General features: G+C 35.6%; 1 protein-coding gene across 5 annotated transcripts in view; it reads left to right on the forward strand.

The window, feature by feature from the left end:
- Nucleotides 1-13881, forward strand: part of EPHA7 (EPH receptor A7) — a 201954-nt gene that overhangs the window by 158160 nt on the left and 29913 nt on the right. For 3 of the 5 annotated variants that reach the window (XM_043890377.1, XM_043890378.1, XM_043890381.1), the window contains exons 6-7: nucleotides 8982-9106; nucleotides 11712-11895. In XM_043890377.1, the coding sequence (XP_043746312.1) occupies nucleotides 8982-9106; nucleotides 11712-11895 (309 nt within the window). The remainder of the gene's footprint in view (nucleotides 1-8981; nucleotides 9107-11711; nucleotides 11896-13881) is intronic. The other 2 variants (XM_043890379.1, XM_043890380.1) reach the window with 1 other exon arrangement.

Raw genomic sequence — 13881 nt, forward strand, 5'->3', positions numbered from 1 at the left:
CATTTCTAAATTACTGAAATTGAATAAAACCTGTCAATATTGAAAAACCTCACATTTGCCAGCATTTATTATAGACAACCCTGAAATTCTACATTGAATTGACAGTTTATTTTCCTGCCAAAGCTTCAGAGCAATTGTTCTCAAACTTAGCTGTTCATCAGCTTCATCTGAGGACCATTTGAAATAATTATGCCTGAATCTGACCCCAAGATCAGTGTATTCTGGAATGGGTCCCAGGCATCAGTAAGTCTAACATAAACAAAATAAATGTAGAATAATAATAAATATACATATATGTATATATTTATTACCGTGTCACAGGAATGGTTTGAAATATTTAACATGTAGTCAGGTACTGATTTTCCAGGACAGCTCTATTTATAAAGTATGTACTCTGATTATAGTTGTTTTAAAGCTGAGAAAACCGATGCTCAAGAAGTTTGGTTCATTGTTCACGATTGCATAATTTGCAAATAGGTGCTAGAAAACAGGGGCACACACAATAGACTAACTCACTATCCCGCACTCTTCATTCCTTCCCTCTACTGCTTCGCCACATTTCCTGACTTCAAGGAGCATCAGAATAACTGAGGAGATAAATAGCTATAAATTAATTGTTACATTGTGTAGTACTATCCACGAGGGAAATAAGGTTTTAGAAAAAAAGATCTCTATTAGCTGAAGCAGATGAAGAATGATATAATGAATTGTAACTTATCTGTGGAGGCCACCAGAGAAAAAAAAATCATGGGTCCAGTCTTGAACCTGTCTCTGTTACTATTTGTGATAGAAAGTTGTCTCATGCAGGTTATAGACACAATATAAGCATTCTTGATAATTAACTTATGTAGTTATACCAGTCAGATGGGCTTTCCAGGTGGCACTAGTGGTAAAGAATCCACCTGCCAACGCAGGAGACGCGAAACCCATGTTCAATTCCTTGTCAGGAAGATTCCTTGAAGTAGGAAATGCAAATAGCTCCAGTATTCTTGCCTGGAAAATTCCCTGGACAGAGGAACCTGGTGGGCTACAGTCCATGGGGCTGCAAAGAGTCAGATGCAACTGAATACACAGACTTATACCAATCAAACACTGAATTACAGATGTTTTTTGGAAATAATGAAAGTTTTATGTGTTTTACTCTTTACTGCCTCCCAGTAATTTGCTAGCACTTGGTACATATTTCATCTATGCTCTGGTATTAAATTATGAATTCAAATTTTGCATATTCATGTTCTAAATTGCTTCTTACACTAAAATCTCCTTGAAGATGGGTCTCGTCATCCTTGTAATCTGTACAGTAGTTTGTGCCAGGCGTAGACGCTCAGTCATGTCCCTCTCTTTGTGACCCCATGGACTGTAGCCCACCAGGCTCCTCTGTCCATGGGGATTCTCCAGGCAAGAGCACTGGAATGGATTGCCATGCCCTCTTCCAGGGGATCTTCCCAACCCAGGGATAGAACCTATATCTTCTGTCTCAAGTGGATTCTTTACCGTCTAAGCCGCCAGGGTGGTAGAGCCCATACAATACTTTAGTTATACTATTATCAGTAGTGAAAAAATTATATGTTAAATTTTAAAATTAATGAAACATCAGAAATCAATAAAAATATTGTTATAGTGATCTTACCTTCTTGGCATTTTAGTGTAACAGTGAAGTGTACTTCAGACTAATGCTAAAATACTTTTAAAAGTCATTGCTACTAAAAATGCTTGTATGTGACAAGTAGCTTACACCAGAAAAAACATGATCAAAGAGCCTGTAAAGAAAAATAAATGCTTCTTTTTTTTTTTTTAAATGCTTCTTCTTTAAGAAAGTTCTGCTAAGAAAAGAATGTCATCTGAGCAAGAACAAAAAATTGCTTGCTGACTTAGGTGTACCTCTCACATAACTTCATCATCTCCTCATAGGCCAAAGATTTGCTTCTGCAATTGGAGTAGCCAGTCTGCACTTTGAGTGGCACTGTCTAAAACATTTTACGTAATAGTAACTTTATTTAGCCCCAATTTTCTTTGATAAAGCAATGATTCTAAGTGAGTTTTAATAATGGCATGTTTTACCTGTTCAATCCGTATAACCTCACCTACCTCTTTTCACCTGCAGGCACTAAACCACTCTGAAATGTTTTATCCTCCTTATGATTCATATTAAATACCAATTTGCCAGCAGTTTTATTGAAGCATAATTTATAAGAGAAAGAGATGGGAGGGGAACATGCTTATAAGTGTCTGGTCAAATATATCAATATTACATCCACAGACTGGAATATAACACAGCTGGTAAAGAGCAGTGCATATCTGTATGTGTTAAATGATACAAGTTATAAAATATAGCACAAATGAAAACTATCAAGGTTTTGAACTATTAGAATGATATCATCCCTGTCTTCTAAAATGCATCCCCTAAGCGTCTTTTCATCATTATGGCCCCTCCTGGATTCTCAACCAGCGTTAAGTGTGAGGCGTAACAGCTTTTCTGCTTCTAGTACCTGCTCTCAAGAAGTGCCAGCACCTAGAATTATTGCAGTATAGTTGAAAAAAGATATGGGACTAGAATTTTAAAATGTGATTGATTCCAAAATCTTCCCCTTTCTGAGTGGATGCTATGTAATTTCCATAACCCTCAGCTTTTCCATCAATAAAATAGAACAATGGTACCTACCCTCACAGTTATAGTAAGGAAGAAAGGAGGTGATATATCATGGCTCAGATAGAAAAGAATCCAGCTGCCATGTGGGTTCATACCCAGGGTTGGGAAGATTCCCCTGGAGGAGGGCATGGCAACCCACTCCAGTATTCTTGCCTGGAGAATCCCATGGACAGAGGAGCCTGGCAGGCTACAGTCCATAGGGTTGCAAAGAGTCGGACATGACTGAACCGCCAAGTATAGCAGAGTATAGCACAGCAAACTGTAAATGTATGTAGAAACGCCACCATGCCCTGCACAGACTAAATGCCAAATATTTATTGACTAGAAATGAACTAGCAAAAAATATTAATTGTTGATTGAAAAGGTAGGTGACATGTATGACTCAATATCAAGACCTCCTGAACCTTGCTGAATTGTCAGATTGAAAGTGAAAGTCGCTCAGTTGTGTCCAGCTGTTTGCGACCCCAGGGACTATACAGTCTATGGAATTCTCCAGGCCAGAATACTTGAGTGGGTAGCCTTTTCCTTCTCCAGGGGATCTTCCCAACCCAGGGATCGAACCCAGGTCTCCGGCATTGCAGGCAGATTCTTTACCAGCTGAGCCATATTAGGTTATAATTTAGTTATTCTTTTCTGGGTAGGACTGGTGTGAATAGTACACTTAGTTCTGGACACCTGCCTAATTTGTACCTACCTATTTTTACAGTAGTTTATTTTATTTTTGTTAATAGTTACAATTACATTGTAATTCTATGAAAATACAAATGCACCTAGAGTTACAAATTAACTCCCTCAGCAATTAATATTTTAGTCAGCACTTAACCACAGATGAACAGGAGTCCAGATTCATGTTTCGGACTAATGGCCACAGTAGCTTTCATGATAACCCTCAGGTCCTTGCCCTTTAAAGCATTTTAATAGAGAATTGCTATTCTAATTAGTAATTAGGCTTACTGATTCCTACAGTAGTTAATTATACATCCAAATAATTGGTTACTAGTCAGCTGATGACAGAAAAAGATTTCAGAAAGATGTATTAGTAGATCATTTTTGCGAAGATATTGACTGTTACTTAAAGAACAAGGCTCTTTTTAGTTGATCCAATAGCTGAGGAGTGACTTTTGTTGTTCCTGTGAAGTGTTTTATTACCCGACTGGAATGATATTAACTTTATTCACTTGGCTGATGGGCTTCCCAAGTGGAGCTCATGGTAAAGAACCTGGCTGCCAATGCAGGAGACGTAAGAGAGGCTTTCCCTGGGTCAGGCATATCCTCTGGAGGAGGGCATGGTAACCCACTCCAGTGCTGGTGCCTGGAGAATCCCCACGGTCAGAGGAGCCTGCAGGCTATGGTTCACAGGGACACAAAGAGTCAGACAAGACTAAAAAGACAGCATGCCTGCTCGCAATGGGAATCTAAGAAATGTCAATAGATGCAACAACTTAAGTTGTGTAGCAAAAGATTTCTACACAACGTCATACCTGTTGAAGTACTTGTTGACCCATCTTACCTGGTTGTATTGTTTAGAAATACAAATATTATTTTCCACTCACCATTCTTTGCTGAAATTCATTGAGAGCATTTAAATGTAGTGAAAATAACAAGTATCCACAAATTACTTAAGTCCAAAATCAAATTTATGAGCTTCATTGAAGTTCTAATCACAAAAAGAAAGTTTCTTCCAAGTGTATGATGGAGATTTCTTTTCTATAAGATATGTTTTGAGTCCTAATCAAGATCAACATTCCCTGACTCCATGTTATTTCAGTGTAAATTTTGGTACATCACAGTAGTAAACTACCCTATCACTAAACTTTTTTCATCAGTTTTGTTAAAATCCAGCTAAGTCTATTTTTCCTTTACTGTGTATATTAATTTTCTGCTGTTACCATACATAGTTACCACAGAAACTTAACAAGACACATTTCTTATCTCCAAGTTCTGTGGGTCAGAAGTCTGTGCCCAGTGGGACTGTGGGGCTCCGCTGAAGCCTCAACTGCCAGCCTAATGGGTGGAAATCAAGTTATCAGATGGGTTGAGGGCTTACCTGAAGACACTGGTGAAGATCCACCAGATCTTCTCATTGATGATGTCAGAATTCCAAGTCTGTGTGCCTCTATCATGGTTTCTATTTCTCTGCCTCTGACACCTGTGGCATGACTTTGATCCTCAAAGATTGCCCTCATATCTTGGGTTTCCCATGCATCCCCTCCAGCGATGGCAGGCTGAGTCCTTCTCATTCTTCACGTCTCTTTGGCGTCATCTTTTGCAACATTTATCTAACCCTGGGTGGAAAAATCTCTCTGTTCATAAGGGCTGGTGTGATTAGATTGGGCCCACTGGAAAAAGTCCAAGAAAATATATTTATTGTGTGGCCTATAATTATATCTGGAGTGTCCCTTTTGCCCAGAATGTTGCAAATTTACACAGTCCAGAGATTATAGAGTATGGACTTTGGAGTGCCATTGGCTGACTACATTATGTTTTAAAATTGTCTTTCTCCTCACTTTGTGCTAGGAAATGTTTCCGTAAGTATAGGTAAGCTTAATATTTCGGTGGGGGTTGGGGGGAAATGGAGCGCTTATAAGTCCACAGATGGTGATGATTTAGTCGCTAAGTTGGGTCTGACTCTCTTCAAATCCACGGACTGTTACCCTCCAGGCTCCCCTGTCCACGGGGTTTTCCAGGCAAGCATACTGCAGCGGGTTTCCATTTCCTTCTCCAGGGGATCTTCCCAACCCAGGGATTGAACCCGTCTCCTGCTTGTCAGGCAGATTCTTTACCACTGGGCCATCTAGAAAACCCTATGTGTACATTCCATCTTGTAATTTAAACATTTTTTAGTACTTGGATTTTAATTGAAAATTGAGATCAAAGATCATGCATAAGTGCTTGCATCTAAAATCTCTAAAATATTGATTGGTTCAGGTCTGTACATAAATAAACCCACCATTCTTAATGATTATTTTCAATTCAAAGACTCATACTAATGATCCCATTGCCCACAAATTTACCTTTTGGCATGTTATTCAGCTTGTGCTTTTCTGTGGCATCAACTTTATCAACTTTGTTTTTATGCTGTTGAGATTTGCCACTTTAAAACACAGAAACCATTTCTGTATTTTCCAAGATCATCATTCACTGTCATTTTATGGACTCCAAATATGTCCCCAATAAGTCTTGAAAATAATTAAGGGCAAAATGTTCCATCTGTTCCTTCAGTTGAAATGAATTTTTATATTTGAATACTTCTAGAAACTTAGGTGAGAAATTAATCTGTTAATCATTTTTTGGAAATCCTACTCAAACTCATGTTTAAAATCTCGCCTGTTTTCCTACATTTTCCAATGAAGGAAATTTATTATTGCTATTTAATATTTATTAGCTTCATATTAATTCCAATTATGAATGATTTGATTTCACTTTATTTTGAAAATTATAATGTAAATGTCATAATGCCATTTTGGTTCTTAAGTATGGATATAATTTGGTTAGTTGTATGCATATTCTTTTCAAAATGAACTTCAGATTGTAGTTAATTGACTATTTTGGTGTAAGAGCATATTCTTAGTGAAACTGTCACAGTGTGATTAATTTATTAGATAAAATATATTAACCATAGAAGTGAATGTGTTTTAAGATTTCTTTCTTAAATTTTGCTTCTATGTATAACTTTATCTGAAAAGAATGACTGTTAGAATCTGATTAGCTTAGAGATAATTTTGTTTATAAACTGTACATCTTGTGAGTTGTATATTCTCTATGCCTGAGATTTTGAAACACAAGGGAAAATATTATCAATTTTTATGTACCAAAGTGTTGTATTTGAAGGACATAAGATAGGGAAAGATTTTTCCTATCATGCAGTTTATCTATTCTCAAGGGCTATGTGCTAGTACTTCTGTCTCTGACTCTTAAATGTGTGACTTGATATAGTATCAGCAAGGGATAAATTATTTAAAATAAGAAATACACAGGAAATCAGGAGTACAGTCACTGACAGATATGGCTCCTCATACAGAAGTGACATAAGCTTCAAAATACTATGTATTTCAAGTGCATTTTTTGGCGTCTTTCCCCCTCAATCCTCAATTATCATCATTTTATTGGTAAATTCTTTTTCAGGGTGAAATAATGAGCATAATGTTAATGTATAACTTGCAGAAATCAAGCCTCATTCTGTGCTTATATCTTGCTACAACATGTCAGAAACTAAGTCAGGTGCATTCATATCTGAAGTCTCCACGGTAGCTTGCAGAATTCAGTGTCTAGTCTCCCTCATCTTACTGTTTAGGAATAGAAACGAAGCAAAATGTTTTAGCTTGACTGACACTTCCAAATCACATGAAGCTGCGTGTGTTCCTAAAAGAGACCTAGAAATTAGCCGTAACCAATCTCCATCTAACCTACTTCCAAATGGCACACACCACGCCATGCACCCTGGTGGGAGGCCCGGCAGCCTTGAGTGGTTTATGTTTTGACTGTTCCAGTGTTCTCAGCTGTGCCGCTTTCTGTTTTTTAACTGATAGAAAGTAAAACAGAGGTTTTATGGGGCTTCCCAGGTGAAAAGAACCAAGAGATAGTGGTGGGACTCCTGGGTCGAGAAGATCCCCTAGAGGAGGGCATGGCGACCCACTCCAGTATTCTTGCCTGGACCATCCCATGGACAGAGGAGCCTGCTGGCCACAGTCCACAGGGTCGCAGAGTCGGAAATGACTGAAGCAATTTAGCATGCAGCACGCACAGATTTTATGAGTGATTTTAAGTAAATTAGGCTATCAGAGATTACTGGCTACGTATCAATAAGATCTTGTCTCACCACTAGTTGGGGTTTGTGTTTCCCAAGGCTGTGGTTTGGGGATGCAACTTTTTGAACCACACAGTTGCTGAGATGCTAAAAATGTTTTGGGTGGAGAGATAAATCACTTTAGAAACAAATATTTCTTCATTGCATATATTAAAGTTTTAAAAGTCATGGGAAAAAAAATAAGATTTCTTATTAGAAATTGGCTTTATTGGAAACATATCAGAAACACAGTTAGTCTGTAAACACAGTCCGTTGAGTACTTCAGCTGCATGCCCCTAAAGGGAAAGTTGTTCCACTTAATCTGCCCTAGTTATGCTTCTGTTAGTAATCTGAGAGGAAATGGGAGTCATGCATCTTCCGGGTCCTTCCCTCAAAATCGCCAAGCCAGAAAGCAATGACAAATGTTTTTTTCTCGACACTGATATAAGAAAATATTAAGAAGTAGCAGAAACAAAATAAAGCCAAAGGGATAAACATCAGAAGCTTGCTTAAACAGCTTTAGCCCCATTTAATTGCTTTTCTGTCAGCAGGATTATTAACAATTTTGGACATCTGAAAATCGAATTAACAGCCTGAAAATATTTTACAGAATGAGATAGAGCATGATACATGAAACATAATGACCCCACTGAAATTCAGCCAAGCCAGTGTGACTACTCACTTAGACAGAGAAGAGAACTAGTTAATCATCACTGAGCAAATTAGACAGAGCAAATTAGCTTCCTACACTCCACAGTCTTAGCTACCAAAGAGTGTATGCCACTAATTAGGATGAAAGAATTCTAAGCGTATTATTATCTGTATAGAAAGAGAAAGCAAAATTGTAGCTTGAATTACTTCTATTAAAGCTCGAAGCCTAGGTTACGTAGGTATAAATTACGTGTGCAAGCATTTGTGTGTGTGTATATGTGTTCACACTTACATATTGATATTTAAGAAACAGAAGCCTTAGCATTTTCTTGCATCTTGACCTAATGAAGTATAAAATTTTTTTCAAGGTTAATTAGAATTCTTTGGGAACACACTCACACACACATGTCAAACATAAAACCATTTCTTTTAAAGTGTGATTCCTTTCATTAAAGATGAAAGTAGCCATTCCGTATACTTTACCTGGCACAGTGTTAAATTATTTTTTCTTTTAAAAAGTGTATTGGCATTGTATATGAAATAAATATTTGGACTTAGTTTATCACTGGAGATTAATCTGAAATCATATTTTGTAGCCTTAATTAGCATTTATTTGCTTAATTGTCGTTCTCAACCCCATCGTTTCCATTTTTCACTAACTTGAACAATGCTATCTTCTGCTGTTTGCACTTTAATTTAAATTTCTATTAAGGTTTATGAACAGTAATAAGGTCCTGTTTGAATATTCATTAGCTTTTGAATTGTGAGCTCTGAAAAGGTGCTTTCTTTTACCTTAATGAAACTGGCACAGCATGGGACTGATCAGTTGTGACATTTGATTTGAGGCATCCAGTGAATTTTCTCATTGTTTATTGACACATCTTGTCCAAACAGCTCCCTCGCAAGTGAGCGGGGTAATGAAGGAGAGAGTGCTGCAGCGGAGTGTGGAGCTTTCCTGGCAGGAACCCGAGCATCCCAATGGAGTCATCACCGAGTATGAAATCAAGTATTACGAGAAAGTAAGTGCTGAGAACTGCCGAAACGTACACCACGCGTGATGCGCGCTGTGTCTCTTGTCACCCTGCTCCGCTGTCGGCTAAAGCTGGTCATTATGATACCCACTGTTTGGAGCTACTTCCAAACGGATAGTTAATGCCAGCCAATCTTAATAACCCTCTGCCTGAATCTCTGGCTCATTAATATAATGATGGTTTCCGTGAATTAAGTTTTTGTGTTACACCAGTGAAAATATTCCACTAGTAGTGTGTTTAGGCATTCAAGTTTTGATATCCTGATTATTAGATGTAGGATGTTTAGTACCACAGAAACCTCAGAACCCAGTGTGTCTTTGAAAATGTTTCTTTGAGGTTATCTGTTTGAGCCCTTCATGACTCATTTTGTGTATGTCGTTTCGTTGATAATGATGGTGGCCTCAAATAATTTAGTAATTTGAAAAAAATAAGACTCTTTTCTGTAATAAACGTGTAGTCAGGTGATTATATTTCACTCTGTTAAATTCCTCCTGAAGTTATACAAATCATGCTAATTGGGTCTATCCTTTTTTTACACTCCTCTCTCCGTGAAAAAGTAGTGTGGCTAAAACTCAAGTGCTGCTCCTTCAATCCCCTGTAATGGCTAAATTTTAGTAAATAGTAATGTAACTCCGTGTTTGAGTTTATTTACTTCTGACCCATCTAGAGAAAGACGGAAAGACTGACACACCCTTGTTCACAAATATTCTAGGCTCCGTCTCACCGAAAACCTGATTCAAGGTTTGAAACATGGAACTGTTCTTTTTACTAGTAGTGATAGTAATAATGCATTTTTATTATTATTGACTTAATTAGCTAAAGTGCTCTAATATACATAACCATTTTAACCATTTAGATAGAATTTCACAATAGAAACATAAAGTTCTGTAAATATTTGAGGTCTGAATTGACTTGATTGAATCATTTAAATGCATACAGTGCTAACCCTTGGCAATGGATACTTTTTTTTCACTTTAATGGAAAAACAGAGTTTTTAAGTTTGTTATATTTTTTACCTTATGAATACATAACTTCCATGGCCAGAGTTGCATTTTAAATACTTCATTTTTGTACCTGAGGATACATTTCTTATCCTATCAAATGTATTTCTAAGGGGATCCTTGATTTTAAAGTTTTGGTTTTGTTATGTCTGTTTTCCAGTGAGCTCTGACAGTTACAGTTTCTTCTGAAATTTCATCAGATTTCAAAAGCAATGAAATGTGTTTTAAAAATATGTTAGGTGGTAAGTGAGAGTAAAGTTTCTCACAGTGCAACACAATATTTTACAAATCTGGAATAAATTTGATCAAATAGTTACCTCTTCTGCAGGACAGAAACAGAATATCTGTTTACTGAATTTGCAAATTACAAAATAATATTACAAGTAATACTATTGCTTTATAATATATGTAAGCCTGTGAGATATATGTGTATATATAACTATGTCATCTAATATCAGTTTTTCCTCATTCTTTTATTTTAGATAAATATATATTTATCATATTTTATATATTTTTATATATATATAACTTTTTATAAATGGTTATAATGAAGACAGTATAAATCAGCTTTACTAAATCCAGTTTATGTATACATTTATTTACAGTTTTGCAAATATTATAACTCAAACAACCAGTTTGACATTTTTTAATTTCACTGAATAGTTTTATCACCAGACACAGTTGAGTGCAGATTTTATTATTGAACAAGAACCTATCTAGAATCGTATATTTTGATGAGTAGTTTTTATAACTTTTTTTTATAAAGAGCACATTAGAATCATATCAACTGTATTAGATTTTTATTCATTTAAATATTGTTTTATGGAGTTTTATATCCTTTGAATTTTTATATTATTTCATTCTTAAACTTTTCATATATAACATGATAAACATATTTTTAAAGTCTGCAAGTCTCAGTTTTCATATCTGAAAAATGGAGAAACTAAACTATTTAAAATAGTGCTGAACCATAAAGTACCTAATACTTTGTTTTAGGTTTAAAACAATAAGTCTTACATTGATAACTTCAAATATTCCATTAAATGCTATTTTGCAAAAGTGGTTTTATCCTGTGAGAAGTGTAGGTTTTAATGAAAACAATTGATGTGTCACTATGCTGGTGGTGGTTAACTAAATTTTTTTAGTTAATACCTTTGTTAATTTTTAATATATGGCTTTTTGCTTGCTGAATAACATTCAGGAATGATATTAAGAGAACTATATTATGAAGTGAAGATTTCTACTGAACCATAGATTTTACAAGTGGAGTTATATTTTGGTCAGAAGGCTATTTGATTATATTTATGGCTAAATAGTTCTTGCCACTGTGCCCTCTACCAACAAAGCAAAGACTCAAAACATCATAAGTGTTTTAACAAAATTATTTCTCTTTGAAATTTGTAGAACAAAGGCATGTGCTCACGTTTACATTTTATATTATCTGAGAAACGGCTCAGTGTTCCAATATTCCACAGGGTACAATGTAGCCTTTATAAAAACAATGCAGCAAATTGAAATAAATTGCAAGAATTGGCTGTCAAATTGTCTGGTTGTAATCATAATTAAATATTCCCTGTATATATTGTTTCCAGGATCAAAGGGAACGGACCTACTCGACATTAAAAACCAAGTCCACTTCAGCCTCCATTAATAACTTGAAGCCAGGAACAGTGTATGTTTTCCAGATTCGGGCTTTTACTGCTGCTGGTTATGGAAATTACAGTCCCAGACTTGACGTTGCTACACTAGAGGAAGCTACAGGTAAAATGTTTGAAGGTAATTACCACCTTTGGTTTGGATTCTTATGTCTATAATGCTGGCGTAATTTTTATTGTGATACTGAGTGTCATGATTTAGTTCAAGGTGATTTTTACATTTAAAGGTGAATGTATGTGCTGTGCTGGGCTCAGTCTGTCCGTTGTGTCGGACTTTTTGCGACCCCATGGATTTTAGCCCACCAGGCTCATCTGTCCATGGCGTTCTCCAGGCAGGAATACTGGAGTGAGTTGCCATGCCCTCCTCCAGGGGATCTTCCCAACGCAGGGATTGAACCCAGGTCTCCGGCATTGCAGGCAGATTCTTTACCAGCTGAGCTAATCAGGGAGGCCTTGAATGTATATACACATATAAATATATATCTATGTACTTTGTAAAGGTTATTCAGAATAATAATTTAAAACTTGCTATTTAGTGACATTATAAACTTTGATCTAGTTTCTTTAATACGTACTGGGTTTATTTTGAAAAGATTAAGTCAGAAGCAGAAGCAAGGCTTGCTCAAATGTGTACTGACACAAGCTGTCTTCATAGACCCTCAAATGATCTTATTCTAGTTTTCAGTCAAAGCTGCCGCATCATAGATACCCCTAAATGAAACCAGAATGTATACCAAGATGGGCCAGAGAAAGATAATTTGTAAAAATCAGGGTTAATTGAAGCTACTTGAATTTTAGCAATGATTTCAAAACTTGCCATTCAGGAGGAAGACTTTGTATTTATTTTTACTTTCGTCATCTCTTTTTTCAGTTTTATGAAATATTTCAAGCATAGTAAATAATGTATTTAAAGAATATATGAAATATTAAGAAGAATAATTAAATATCTCTGTATATGCCACTCAAGCTTAAAAAGAGTACCTCACCAAAATCTCAAGTCCCCTTTACCATTTGGTGTTTTATAATGCAACATAGGATCATAACAAAAAATACACGTAACTAGAGTGTATCACAAATAAACAGATGTATCTTAGGCTGCACGTTCCAGTTTGCTGTCAGAGGACAAGCTTAGAACAGCTTGGCTACCACTGCTGGTTGTTCTTCAGCTAGGTTGAAGCCTCAGGGTATGTTTCTGTATTTTGAAAGCTTTTTATTTCTCTCAATGTTATTCACATACAAGGTTCACCTAGCTGTTACCTCCTTCTCTCCTTGCCAATCTAATTTTTCATGGAACTCTGCACAAAAATTAACTTAAAATATTATATGATTTCCTTTTTTCAATTTTTAATAGGAACTTTTTTTAGTAAATTAAATCAATTGAATTTTGATTAAAGAGTTATTTTGATTTGGGGAGAATATTTTTCTAGATATTCTAAAAGTTAGAATAAATTGGTATTATTTTACATTACTTCATGCTTAGTAAGTTTGCTAACAGTAGTCTTTTTTCAAAATATTTTGTTATATTTTTAATTGAGCAGTAACTCTGGCAACCTCAAATAATAAAACATATGTCGAAACATATTTTAAATGCAAATCAGTTATATAGAATTATAAACACAAAAGTCATCCATTGAAAAAGATTTCATATAACTTGGTGTGATAAACTTAATATCAGTATTCTTTATTATCTTTTTAAAATGGAGTATGTAAGATTAAAAATGAGAATATCTAAGTTCAGTGGCCTCCAAAACATTAGTCTTTTACTCTATCAACATTTAAACATTTGAGTGGTCTTCTGTTAAATGTGTTCTAGTAGTTTTCCACTTAGACTGATCTTCTGATATTTGACTTTGTAGTTTCTAATATAATTAAACAACTTAAATTATTTTTTCATATTCTAATGATTAGTTCAAACTTAAAGAAACACCAGTCAGTTATACTTACCCAAACATTCTGTATCAGTTAAAGCTTGAGTTTAAAAACTTTAAAAAATGAGTTTGTGTATTTTCCTGACTTTGTAAATTAAGATTATTGGGCCAAACTATTACCTATTACCTACTGAGATTCATAGATCTTGTTTCGTTATTTAAAAATGAAACTAACACTC

This window comes from Cervus elaphus, chromosome 28 (genome assembly GCF_910594005.1).
Source record: "Cervus elaphus chromosome 28, mCerEla1.1, whole genome shotgun sequence".
Taxonomy (NCBI): Eukaryota; Metazoa; Chordata; class Mammalia; order Artiodactyla; family Cervidae; genus Cervus; species Cervus elaphus.